Source organism: Pseudophryne corroboree, chromosome 4 (assembly GCF_028390025.1).
Source record: "Pseudophryne corroboree isolate aPseCor3 chromosome 4, aPseCor3.hap2, whole genome shotgun sequence".
NCBI lineage: Eukaryota > Metazoa > Chordata > Amphibia > Anura > Myobatrachidae > Pseudophryne > Pseudophryne corroboree.
Window position 1 is genome coordinate 557,603,293 of NC_086447.1, and position 14,402 is coordinate 557,617,694.

Below are 14,402 nucleotides of genomic sequence, written 5' to 3' on the forward strand. Positions count from 1 at the left end.
GGGCACAAAAATCTAACTGGCTTGGAGGAGGGTCATAGGGGGAGGAGCCAGTGCACACCACCTGATCGGAAAGCTTTACTTTTGTGCCCTGTCTCCTGCGGAGCCGCTATTCCCCATGGTCCTTTCAGGAACCCCAGCATCCACTAGGACGATAGAGAAAAAGGATTAATTATTTCTTCAAAGCCGTTTGAGATTACCACCAATTAATATGGTTTAATACATATCGCTCTCCTCCACTCTTTGTATAAACCAGCATGCAGTATAATAACAACCGCTATAATTTTCCAAGCAGGTCATGCAGTACCTTGTTAGTAATATTGCATATCAAGCATAGATTAGTCTCTCAATTGCTCTTATTAGTACTTAAGCGTAGCATGCATTAGATGAAGCACCTTTATAACAGGTGAGCTCTCTCCTTGAATTAGTATCAGCCACAAGCAATGGTGATTAAATACACTTTCTATGGGCTCCTGCTCTTTAACCCAGCAAGTCAAACATATTTGAAGCCTTAGATGTAACAGCTCAATTAATTCAATACGTGGTATACTATGCCTGTAAGATGTTTAAGGCAGTCCCTCTCCCGGCTTGCTTAGCCTTATCTGGAGTTTTCGGGTGTTCTCAGGAGTACGTTCTCTTCCCTGCCCCACAAAAAGGAGCTTTTACACTTGCGGCTGGCCGGCTGCCTAGTGCTTTGAGCTGGATCTCAAACGTGTAGATCGTAGCAATGACAAACGCGTTTCTCCGCCTTTAAAATTAGTCAGCGGCTTCCTCAGTGTCCAATGCCATCCTCCTCCATTACTCTGGTTTAAATACCAGTTCGCGCATGCGCAGTACCACTGCGGGTCATGCCTCGATCTGTAGAATCTGTCTATGAAAGGTCCTTTATAAGCTAAAGGATAGAAATCAGATTTTTTCTTAAAGGGTTTAATTCCCATATCAAAAATCAGTATCTCTACATCAGGCTCTTCTCCATCTGTGGCACCCTCCTGTCTCAAACACTCCAATATTTCCCTTATATCATCATCCTCTTTATCTAAAATTATTGGTATATCTTCGCTTCTCTTATTTTTTAGTGTTTTTAAAGCGAAATACCTCTTTCTAATGAGAGTACGCACATATCGATTGAGATCATTGCTACGATCTACACGTTTGAGATCCAGCTCAAAGCACTAGGCAGCTGGCCGGACGCAAGTGGAAAATCTCCTTTGTGTGGGTCAGGGAGGAGAACGTACTCCTGAGAATACCTGGAAACTCCAGATAAGGCTAAGCAAGCCGGGAGAGGAACTGCCTTAAACATCTTACAGGCATAGTATACCACGTATTGAATGAACTGAGTTGTTACATCTAAGGCTTCAAATATGCTTGACTTGCTGGGTTAAAGAGCAGGAGCCCATAGAAAGTGTATTTAATCACCATTGTTTGTGGCTGATACTAATTCAAGTAGAGAGCTCACCTGTTATAATGTACTAATAAGACCAATTGAGAGACTAGCCTATGCTTGATATGCAAAGTTACTAACAAGGTACTGCATGACCTGCTTGGAAAATTATAGCAGTTGTTATTATACTGCATGCTGGTGTATACAAAGAGTGGAGGAGAGCGATATGTATTAAACCATATTAATTGGTGGTCATCTCAAACGTCTTTGAAGAAATAATTAATTAATTCTTTTAAAATTACAACAGGAGTCTTTTTAGCATATAAAATATGTTTTTATTATTTTATGATTAGTAGTATATAGCAGCGTATATTATTAAATTTTATGTAAGATATTTAATGTGATGCTGGCCGGCAAGAAGTAATTCATATATGTAGAAATAGAATTGTTTTTGTGAATAAAATCCATATCAAATTGGACTGCGCAATTCCTGTATTGTATTCTTTGATTTTTTTTAAACTGTGTGTTTATTACTTTATGTTTCAAGATTGTCCATACCAAATATCAAGTTGATATCTCAATTGGATCTTAAGAGTTTTTTTAGTTGATGGTTAAGTAGCATGAAAATTTATGATTTTGCACTAAATTGCATTCAAAAAGCAAAAATCTTAATAAATCAAAAGTTAACATTTTATAGGGTTCATTACTTTAATTTTTTTCTTAATTTTCTATAAAAATTGGTTTGGCGGTTTATTTACGTCTGTATAAAGTTGTTTACATTTACTATCTGTAAAAGTTTTGTATTTTGGATTTAAAAGTCCAGCTACTAAGATCATTTTATTGGAAATTTAGATTATAGAATTATAATATCAATACATATACCATTAGGATACTAGAATCATTTTGGAAAAATGTTTATTTAAATAACCTTATATATCACTGTCAGAGATAACACATTGTATATATACAGCGTATGTATGTATGTATGTATGTATGTATGTATGTATATGTATGTATACACACACACACACAAACACACAAGCTCATAGGCAGACAGGCAGAACCCCATGGATACTTTGCTGGCCCACCTTTGATCGGGAAGGCAATCTCTGAATACTACAGCCGTTTCCGAGAAAAATCAGATTATTCACTGTCTTCACAGAGATTATTGCGTTGGCTCACTCATTTTCCATATTTAACTTTAGAAAATGTGATTAAAGCACCTGCAAATTGCTGCCTTCGACAATGTACTGGAAAGGTCTTTAAACATCATACATAGAACGCATTTATCACCTCATAGGGGCTTTGTCATTGGTCAGTTATCTACACAAAACTGTTACACAGTTATGCAAAGCCAATGGCATACTTATATCATTGTCTTTGGCAGTTCCCCTTAATTCTGAGTTTTTATTTACTGCAGGTAAAGGGGACTTAGGTCGACCACTGAAGGTCGACATGGGCATGAGGTCGACATGCACTAGGTCGACATGGGAATTATGTCAACATGTACTAGGTCGACGGGTGAAAAGGTCGACATGTGTTTTTGAACTGTTTTTGGTGTTTTCTTTGTAAAGAGATGGGGAACCCCAATTAATGCACAGTGTCCCCTCGCATGGCTCGCTTCGCTCGGTACAGGTTACCGTTCCAATCGTAGTTCACGTGGATCGTCAAGTATGGGGAAAATATATTATATATATATATATAAAATAAACATTTTTAAAAAATGCATGTTAACCTTTTGGCCTTCAGCGGTCGACCTAATGACTGTCGACCCAAGCTGTGTTGACCTAACGACCGTATCCAGACTTCTCTAATCAACTTTCTGCCACTTAAACCCAAATTGGTATTAGCCCTGTTCACCCCATATTACCCCCCTGGGGGTAGATGATTGATAGCACTGGGTGCGGCAGCCTGTAAGGCTAGCCTTTAAACACGGAACCATACAGTCGCGCCTGCTTCATTGTTCTTCAAAGCTAAGTTTTTTTATATTTTCAGAATGCACTGGGTGGAGGTAGTTCTGGACAAAGACTCTAAAACAAAAACGTTTTTTCATATGCGGGAGAGTTTAAACAGACACCTTATGTCCTAAAATCAAAAGTTACATTTATAGAAGCCCACACTATACCTCCTGGCACCTTAGTCGGGAGGTGGCTGGTGTCCCCCAGGGTGTGTGTGTGGAGGGACGAGAGACAGAATCTCTCTTCTTTTTTGTGTGATAGTAATTATTTGAACCTGATCTATAGTGCTTTGATGGAGAAATCTTGATCTAACAGCCATTGTATTTATCAACGTCACTACATGACTCCTGTAAAGATTGTCATATTTACAGATGGTACTTTTATTGGCTTTATTATCCGCTGGGGACATGGTCTATTGTTATTGTACTAGTGAATGGTTTATGTTGAGATAGCACGTTTAAGATTTTGTAATGTATACTTTGTATTACATGTGATGCTCCAATAAAAACAAGTTTAAGAAAAAAATCTATTTATAGTACACAATTATTAAAGATGCAGGTTAAAATAATGCAACAAACCGAGTGTGCACATCATGCATCTCATTACTATATCATAAAGATAAACATATGAACAGTCTGCTATCAGATTTTAAAGCCATAGGGGTATATGCAATTGCGGTGGAATTCGACCGTTTTTAAATTCGACACAATTCGACAGTCAGACACCCTCCCGCCGGGACCCGAATTCGACATATTCAATAAAAAACGGATTCGACAGCCCCGCTGTCGAAAAACAGACCAATTGACGATAGTGTGTGTCCTGGATTCAACTTCATGGACGGCACAAAAGTGTGTAAAAAATCCGGGGGGGGAAATGCGTGGGGTCCCCCCTCCTAAGCATAACCAGCCTCGGGCTCTTTGAGCCGGTCCTGGTTGTAAAAATACAGGGGGGGGGGGGGGGGGGGGGGAGGAGAAATGACAGGGGATCCCCCATATTTTCACAACCAGCACCGGGCTCTGCGTCCGGTCCTGGTGCCAAAAATACGGGGGACAAAAAACGTAGAGGTCCCCCGTATTTTTCACACCAGCACCAGGCTCCACTAGTTAGAGAGATAATGCCACAGCCGGGGGACACTTTTATATCGGTCCCCGCAGCCGTGGCATTAAATCACTAACTAGTCACCCCTGGCCGGGGTACCCTGGAGGAGTGGGGACCCCTTAAATCAAGTGGTCCCCCCCTCCAGCCACCCAAGGGCCAGGGGTGAAGCCCGAGGCTGTCCCCCCATCCAAGGGCTGCGGATGGGAGGCTGATAGCCAAGTGAAAAAAATAAAGAATATTGTTTCTTGTAGCAGAACTACAAGTCCCAGCAAGCCTCCCCCGCAAGCTGGTACTTGGAGAACCACAAGTACCAGCATGCGGGGGGGAAACGGGCCCGCTGGTACCTGTAGTTCTACTGCAAAAAAAATACCCAAATAAAAACAGTACACGTACACCGTGAAAGTAAAACTTTATTACATACATGCACGCAGACACACACATACTTACCTATGTTGACACGCCGACTCGGTCCCCTTCTCCACGTAGAATCTATGGGGTACCTGAAAATAAAATTATACTCACAGAAATCCTGTGTAGATCTGTCCTCTTCTTGTTTGTAATCCACGGACTTGGCAAAATAATAAAACGCAAAACCCGGACCACGCACTGAAAGGGGTCCCATGTTTACACATGGGACCCCTTTCCCCGAATGCCGGGATACCCCGTGACTCCTGTCACAGAGGGTCCCTTCAGCCAATCAGGGAGCGCCACGTCATGGCACTCTCCTGATTGGCTGTGCGCGTCTGAGCTGTCAGACGGCGCATAGCACTATGCCGCTCCATTATAGTCAATGGTGGGAACTTTGCGGTCAGTGGTTGACTGCTAGTAACCTCACCGGTTTTTTTCAGGTACCCCATGGATTCTACGTGGAGAAGGGGACCGAGTCGGCGTGTCAACATAGGTAAGTATGTGTGTGTCGGCGTGCATGTATGTAATAAAGTTTTACTTTCACGGTGTGCGTGTACTGTTTTTATTTGGGTATTTTTTTTGCAGTAGTACTACAGATACCAGCGGGCCCCCCCCCCCCGCATGCTGGTACTTGTGGTTCTCCAAGTACCAGCTTGCGGGGAGGCTTGCTGGGACTTGTAGTTCTGCTACAAAAAACAATAATCTTTATTTTTGTCACTTGGCTATCAGCCTCCCATCCGCAGCCCTTGGATGGGGGGGGGGGAAGCCTTGGGCTTCACCCCTGGCCCTTGGGTGGCTGGAGGGGGGGACCCCTTGATTTAAGGGGTCCCCACTCCTCCAGGGTACCCCGGCCAGGGGTGACTAGTTGGGGGGGTAATGCCACGGCCGCAGGGGCAGATATAAAAGTGTCCCCCGGCTGTGGCATTATCTCTCTGACTAGTGGAGCCCGGTGCTGGTGTTAAAAATACGGGGGACCCCTACGTATTTTGCCCCCAGTATTTTTGGCACCAGGATCGGACGCAGAGCCCGGTGCTGGTTGTGAAAATACGGGGGATCCTCTGTCATTCCCCCCCCCCCCCCCCCCCCCGTATTTTTACAACCAGGACCGGCTCAAAGAGCCTGAGGCTGGTTATGCTTAAAAGGGGGGCCCCCACGCATTTTTTTCCATGATTTTTAACCCAATCCCACCCCTTCCCACTGAAAAACATGCTCTGATCTCTCCATATTATTTTAGTCAGTAAAAAAAAAAATATATATTCTTTTAAAAAATATATAAATAATACTTGTGGCTCCTAATAGACAAACCAAGTGCATAATCCCTTCTAATATAAGTAGATATGCTATTAGCAATAAAAAAAACACACAAAAAAACATGTTTTTAAATTTTTTTATTAGATCCCGCCAGCAAAATGAGGCGGACTGAAATTGACGAAATGACTGCCGAAAAGCACTGTTGTCGAATCGACATCCTTCAATTGAATATACTTTTGTCGAAAAGCCGCATTTTTACCATTGCAGACATGTCGAATTTGACTACTGTCAAATTGCAAAAAGTCGAATTTGAAACGGACGTTATTTTGACGAAAAGTACTGTATTGCATTGTCGAATCATTTTTTTGTGTCGAAAATGCCCCGTTTTTCGACATTTGCGGCAATTCGACCGCAATTGCATATACCCCATAGTATAAAACAAATGTTACTGAGAACTGAACCTTCTAGACCAACACAGAAAAAATGTTTGAATATGATTCCATAGGAAGTATTACTTCATAAAACTCCTTATAAATAGGAAAGCACGTTATGAGAGTTGATTAGGCTGTTCACAGCTATTCCAAATATACCAAAGGGTTTAAAGGCAATCATAAACCGTTCCTAGGTTCACCAGGATACAAGCCCATAAGTTATTTAGGCGCTGGTACGTTTAATAGAGAATTCTATATGTTGATCACAGCCAATCAACTTAAAGAATTAAATGAAATAAATGACTAGCAACACTGTCCTGGCTGCAAAGAAAACCAAAAGCAGCTCTGGTTATTGGATACAAAATGGAGCCCTGTTATCAGTAAGACACTTGCAGAGAAATCCTGCACAAAAAGATGGATTGGTATGAGTTACCAAAGGCTGGGATGCCGGCCACCATTCTACCGACGCCGGCATCTCGGCCACTAGGATGCCGGCAAGAAACTGAATTCAATATGTAATATTAATGTCAGCCCCATTCAATAAATGCTTGTAATGGCTTTTATCCCTTTTCTGATTAAGACGCGCTTTAGAAAAGTTGCTTGTATATATCTCTTAAGTGATTGAGACGTGATAACAGAAATAAATGTATCTGCTGGCCAGAAGAGGGGGAAAAAGACAACAGACATATAATGTAGTCTGTCACAAATAGTCAAATGATTCTCTACACTCTAGTTATGAAGAAACATCAAAAACATATCAAAAAGCAGGTCACAAAAGGAGATCTTGGTAATATCAGATATATGTGCAACTAGAGATATTTCACAAACTATTCTGTTCATGGGCACCGGTTTACAAATTCCTTAGATGAGCTCATAAGAACCGCTTGTCCATAAGATTTTCACCTTTACTACCCAATTATGAATGCTAGGCGAGATTTCCATGTGGTGTGTTACAGTAGATGGAAAGGAATCTGTATCTGGCATTCATAAAGGTGAGTCATGTACTAAACTATTATTTACAAAACACTACTGTGCACACAGGGCTGCCAAACTGTCCTTTGCAATACAATAGCTGCCACTTAAAGAAAGAGCTAGATTTAGATTAATATTCTCAGTTTTGGTTAGTTATAAACTTGCTTGATTTCCAAACGTATATTTTTTAGAAAAACCAGCATATAACATATCTCCAAACCATCCCACTTTGAGAGAGACAATCCTGCCATCCAACAGTGGGCTGCAGTGTCCCGTATCCCGTGTGGAGAGTGAGCAGTCTCTCGCCACTCCGTAGAAAAGCAATCAGCTCCTGACTATGTTAGAAAAATGACAGTTAGAGGCTAGTTGGCTGGTACTTTATCTCCGTCCACTTTACCTCTCTCCAAGGGACAGTCTGGGGACAGCCCAGCACCTCCAGAAATGTTAAGTATGCCCCCAGAGTGATTTAAATATGTACGTGATGTAAAACCATGCCCCTTTTTCGAGCAAGCGCAGCCAGTCCCTCTTCCCACCTCCAATATGTTGGGAGGTATCATTTAACAATATGCAATTACAAAACCCAGGGAAGGACCCAACACCAATGAATTATTATCTTCTTATAAAGTACACACCTGTTGTCCCTCTCAGGAACTTCTTTTATAGCTATTCTGACTTGGTTACTGAGGTCTCGTCCTGCATATACCACTCCATGGGTACCTTTTCCCAATACAACTCTATCACCATTTTCATCATATTCATAATCGAACTGCAAAAGAAATAAAGGAGGATGATATTATTAACAGTTTCTTATATAGCACAGCAAATCCTGTTGCGCTTTACAAACAGTGATAACATAGAAAACAAAACAATAGTGCAAAAACAAGACGGGGTAATAACAGACAGTCAGAGGTAGGAAGGCCCTTCTCAAGAGCTTACAATCCATAAGGAAGTAGGCACTGATAAAAAAGGATAGGTGTTATCTGTTGCATAAAGGTCCACCAGATTGCAAAGATTTTTGGTGGGCTGCATGATGTGGTCAAACAGCAATGTTGGCCTGAGGATATGAGTGGATTCTACAGTGGGGAAGTAATTGGACAGGAAAGTTTATTAAGGTAATGTGGGCGTTTCCTGCATTTGATAGGCTTGTCTAAAGAGGGGAGTTTTCAGGGAATGCTTGAAGGTTTGGAGACTAGAGAAGAGTCTTATTGTGCCTGGAAGGCATTCCACAGAGTGAGTGCAGCCCGAAGGAAGTCTTGCAGTCATGAATGGGGACGAATAATGTGTGTGGGTGACAGACGTAGATCTTGTGAAGAGCGTAGAAGGTCGGATTGGGAGATATTTTGAGATAACAAAGAGATGTACACTGGGTTATTTGTTTTGTTAATTGCCGATGAACGTCTGGCCTAGGAAGATTACCCTTGCAGCAGAATTCAGAATGGATTGTAGTGGTGAGAGTCTCTTTTTGGTAAGACCTGTAAGACGACTAATGCGGTAATCAATGCCAGAGCCGAAACTAGGGAGGGGCTAGGGGGGCATGTGACCCGGGCGCGGGATTGGATAGGGCGCTGGGATCAGCTGCATCTGACACAGCAGAGAATCTAGTGAAGAAAATGGGATTTGTAGTCATGTGTGCTACTGCTTACACTTTATGCAGTAGCATAGAGACTACAAATCCCATGATGCATTGCACCCTGCAGAAGATGGCCGCCGCTCGAGCTAGGGAGTCAGGGAAACGTCTAGTTTCCCTTCCTCAGCTGCAAGCCGAAAAAGTATTCCAGCCGCCCGCCCGCCCTAGCTATGAATGTGGTCATGCTGCTGACCTTTCTGTGGCCCCACACAGAACTGCATTCAGCGTTTCAGCACAGTGATAGCACAGTGATGGATGGAAGCAGGACTTGGGGGAATCGAGGTAAAACACACACACACACACACACACACACACACACACACACACACACACACACACACACTGTGACTGGTGTTAACCCCTGCAGCTCATTTAAACTAGTTTACTTAAATAGTATATTGCCCTAATCTATAATGCTGAGACTGCTCATCTTCACCACTGTGACAGCTACAAATTTTTTATATATATATATATATATATATATATATATATATGTGGCTGCGTACATATATACACACACGTATGTGTATATATGTATGTATATACATATATATATATATATATATATATATATATATATATATCAGTGATCGCAAAAACGCGCTATAACGCGTATTTTAAGCGTTATAGGCAGTGGGGGACTCAGTTTTTAAAAACGAGGGGGTCCTGCGGGACGCGCTGTGACTCCTCTACCAATTACCGCGGCCAGCATCACACGTCTCTTCAACCAGTCATAGCCAGCAGTGTCCCCAACCAATCACTGCTGGCAGCGTTTCCTGTCATCCAATCACCGCGGCAGCCTCCGTCCTGACTTTTCTTCCCGCTCTGCAGTCTGAATCCTCCTCCTTGGGCTCCGGGTGACAGCAATGTGTAACGTGCTCTACCCAGTGCAAAGTGTATAACGTGCTCTACCCGGTGCAAAGTGTATAACGTGCTCTACCCGGTGCAAAGTGTATAACGTGCTCTACCCGGTGCAAAGTGTATAACGTGCTCTACCCACTGCAAAGTGTATAACGTGCTCTACCCGCTGCAAAGTGTATAACGTGCTCTACCCGCTGCAAAGTGTATAACGTGCTCTACCCGCTGCAAAGTGTATAACGTGCTCTACCCGCTGCAAAGTGTATAACGTGCTCTACCCGCTGCAAAGTGTATAACGTGCTCTACCCGGTGCAAAGTGTGTAACGTGCTCTACCCGGTGCAAAGTGTGTAACGTGCTCTACCCGGTGCAAAGTGTATAACGTGCTCTACCCGGTGCAAAGTGTATAACGTGCTCTACCCGGTGCAAAGTGTGTAACGTGCTCTACCCGGTGCAAAGTGTATAACGTGCTCTACCCGGTGCAAAGTGTATAACGTGCTCTACCCGGTGCAAAGTGTATAACGTGCTCTACCCACTGCAAAGTGTAGAACGTGCTCTACCCGCTGCAAAGTGTATAACGTGCTCTACCCGGTGCAAAGTGTGTAACGTGCTCTACCCGGTGCAAAGTGTGTAACGTGCTCTACCCGGTGCAAAGTGTATAACGTGCTCTACCCGGTGCAAAGTGTATAACGTGCTCTACCCGGTGCAAAGTGTATAACGTGCTCTACCCGGTGCAAAGTGTATAACGTGCTCTACCCGGTGCAAAGTGTGTAACGTGCTCTACCCAGTGCAAAGTGTATAACGTGCTCTACCCGGTGCAAAGTGTATAACGTGCTCTACCCGCTGCAAAGTGTATAACGTGCTCTACCCGCTGCAAAGTGTATAACGTGCTCTACCCGCTGCAAAGTGTATAACGTGCTCTACCCGCTGCAAAGTGTATAACGTGCTCTACCCGCTGCAAAGTGTATAACGTGCTCTACCCGCTGCAAAGTGTATAACGTGCTCTACCCGGTGCAAAGTGTGTAACGTGCTCTACCCGGTGCAAAGTGTGTAACGTGCTCTACCCGGTGCAAAGTGTATAACGTGCTCTACCCGGTGCAAAGTGTATAACGTGCTCTACCCGGTGCAAAGTGTGTAACGTGCTCTACCCGGTGCAAAGTGTATAACGTACTCTACCCAGTGCAAAGTGTGTAACGTGCTCTACCCCGATGCAATGTGCATAAGCGGCACTACTGTGTGGTGTAATGTGAATTGGCACTATTATGTGGCCACGCCCCTAAATTTTAGCGGCGCGCATTGTCTGTTCTTTGCAGTGTAGTGCGGGGAGCACCAATTCACTTTCTGCCACAAGGGCACCAAAATGTCTAGTTACAGCTCTGGTGCAGTGTCTGTATGCTTCACAGCCCAGCAGCTTTCTCACTTCCCCCCCCTCCTGCTACACTTTTGTAGTGTCCAAATCAAGTCTGTGTTTTTATGTTTGAATCGGTAATGAGATTAATATGAACCTTTACTCCAATGGGACTCAGAAAAGGACCGGTAGGACCCCAATTTTTAAAAGTGAGGGGTCCCTGGGACCCTCTTTTTTTCCGGCTCAGCGCGATCACTGATATATATATATATATATATACACACACACCATGTGTGTATTACGGGGGTCTGCTGGTCTGAGGGATATCTGTTTTGTGTTTAGTTGTTTGTTTCTTAATTATTATTATTTTTTTTTTTTTTTCTATTTTAATTTATATATATATATATATATATAGAATTTTTTTATTTTTTATTTTTTTATTTTTTTTGGGGGGTGGGGGGGTGGGGGGGCGCTAAATTTCTGTCTTGCCCCGGGTGCCGTTAGTCCTAGTTTCGGCCCTGTCAATGCGGGAGATAATGAGAGCATGGATTAGATTTTTGCAGTGTTTTGTGTAAAGTATGGTCGTATTTTGGATATGTTTTCTAGATGCATGTGTAATACCCAGAAGTTATTGCACCATGGGGATCCCCTTGTGATTTTTTTTTAACTACACAGAAGAACTACAAAGCTCAGGATAGAATATGGGCTAAATTGTCTGTCCCTGTTAGCCTAGGCAGGGGGATTTGGCGCCACTGCCTTCTATAATTAGTTTCCCCTCCTCAGCAACACAGAGCCCGGGAAGATGGCCCCCACACTTATTGGCCCCCCAGGTTGCAGGGCAAAAGACACCTGGGGCGGGCTGTTGCTGGGGCTAGAGAGCCAGTGGGGACCCAGGACAGGGGAGGTACAGAGGGACACAGCCTGATATAAGGAGCTCCCCAGCGCGGGAAGAAGAGAGCCCTGGTATGGGAAGATTACCTGGAGGAGTTGTCAGCATGTAACCGCCGGGAGCCTGAAGTGCGGAGTCCCCCGCTGAAGCCTGTCTGCTGCCCAGCCGAGCCGCCGCCAGGACCTATGACCAGCCTGGAGAGTGGAGCCGCCCGTCGGGTTGTGTGTCCGTCTGCGCTGTGAGAAGCGAAGGGGAGGATCCGGTGACCGCAGTGAACAGAGGAGCAGAGCTGGAGAATTGGTCGGAAGTGAGGACCCCTGGTGAGGATGAGCCGTCCACACCGCTGTCTGCCGGTGAAGAGGATCGCGGGGACGACTGGAGATGCCCGGCGCGGATCGCTACCGAAGAGGAGCGGGTGGAGGGACGGCCCCAGGAGGACTTTCCAGGTTGCTGCATTAAACAGACGCGGGACCCGGCAGAGGCCAGTGACGGGGAGCACAGGCATCGCGGAAGACGACCCCAAACGGAAGGCTCCAACGAGGACCCCTGGAGAAGACCGGAGCTTGCGGCTGAGACGAGAGGACCCGTGCAGAGATCGGAAGATGTCGCCGGCTGTCGGGAGGAGGTGTACGGAGCGCAGAGCCCAGGACCAGAGTGCATCCCCGGTGCGGTGCTTTGCATCCCGGGTGGCACAGAAGATTCAGGAGCCGATCGGGGGTGGCAGAAGCGCTGCAGCAGGTGGTGAGACCATGATCGCCCTTCCGCTGCCATACTCTGCCCTTGTTGTGCCCTCCGCTGCGTAACTCTGCATTTGGGGATATTATTTAGGGGGTAGGCTCCCCTTAAGTATTCAGGGCCCTATCTTTTTGTTCTATAAATAGAGGGTAGTCGCCCCTTTTTGTTAGTGACAGGGGTCCACTCCATTGGAGCTATTGAGCCGATATGTGCCTATATTGAATGTGCTTATCTGCAATTGAGTTATGATGGTATCTATAGTTCTTGCATGCAAGCTCCGCCCAGCAGTTTAAAAGTCAATGTGAATGTGCTTATCTGCAATTGAGTTATGCTGGTATCTATAGTTCTTGCATGCAAGCTCCGCCCAGCAGTTTAAAAGTCAATGTGAATGTGCTTATCTGCAATTGAGTTACGCTGGTATCTATAGTTCTTGCATGCAAGCTCCGCCCAGCAGTTTAAAAGTCAATGTGAATGTGCTTATCTGCAATTGAGTTATGCTGGTATCCATAGTTCTTTCATGCAAGCTCCGCCCAGCAGTTTAAAAGTTAATGTGAATGTGCTTATCTGCCACTTGTATTGCTAACGCTGGTTACCTGAGACTGTAGTATAGAAGCCATAACCAGCCTGCTTCAACGGTGTACTGTTTCCTGCTTACCTGCCACTTGTATTGCTAACACTGGTTACCTGAGACTGTGGTACAGAAGCCATAACCAGCCTGTTTCAACTGTGCATCTGTTTCCTGTTCACCTGCCACTTGTTAATTTTGTTAGAATAATAAAATGGAGTTGGATCCTGTATATTTGTGGTTTGTCATTGTGTCTGAGGGGTAAAGCAGGTCTGCCGCTCTGATCACCCGAACCTGATTCATAACAGCACCCCACAATTTAGTTTAAGTTTTCGGCACCGTAAATGTATGTGGGTGTTACACATGTAGCAAGATTTAGAGACAGATTGTATGTGAGGAATAAAGGACAGTTCAGACTCAAGAATGTCACCTAGGCAGCGAGCTTGTGTGGTAGGATTGACTGTTGAGTTCTCAACAGTGATTGAGATATCAGGTTGGTAACTACTATATGTCGGTGGAAATATAATTCTGTTTTGGAAATATTAAATTTGAGGTGGCGAGATGACATCCAAGAGGAAAGGGCAGAAAAGCATTCAGTGATACAGACCAATACAGATGGTGACAAATCTTGGGAAGATAGGTATCATCTGCATACAAATACTGAAATCCAAAAGAGCTCATTAGTTTGCCAAGAGATGTGGTATAGATCGAGAAAAGCAGAGTACCTAAGACTGAGCCTTACGGTACTTCAACTCAGATGTAGTGAGAGGAGGTGGATTCAGAGAAGCGGACACTGAGAATGCAGTTGTGGCCTGTCTTATGTGGGTCAGACCCCAAGAGTGCCAAACAAGAATAACAGAACGTATTTGGAACACAAGGAAAGGAC

At 44.3% G+C, this 14,402-nt stretch overlaps 1 protein-coding gene across 1 annotated transcript in view; it reads right to left on the minus strand.

The window, feature by feature from the left end:
* Positions 1-14,402, minus strand: part of MAP3K5 (mitogen-activated protein kinase kinase kinase 5) — a 368,573-nt gene that overhangs the window by 162,277 nt on the left and 191,894 nt on the right. The window contains exon 15 of the mRNA XM_063917408.1: positions 8,129-8,262. Within this exon, the coding sequence (XP_063773478.1) occupies positions 8,129-8,262 (134 nt within the window). The remainder of the gene's footprint in view (positions 1-8,128; positions 8,263-14,402) is intronic.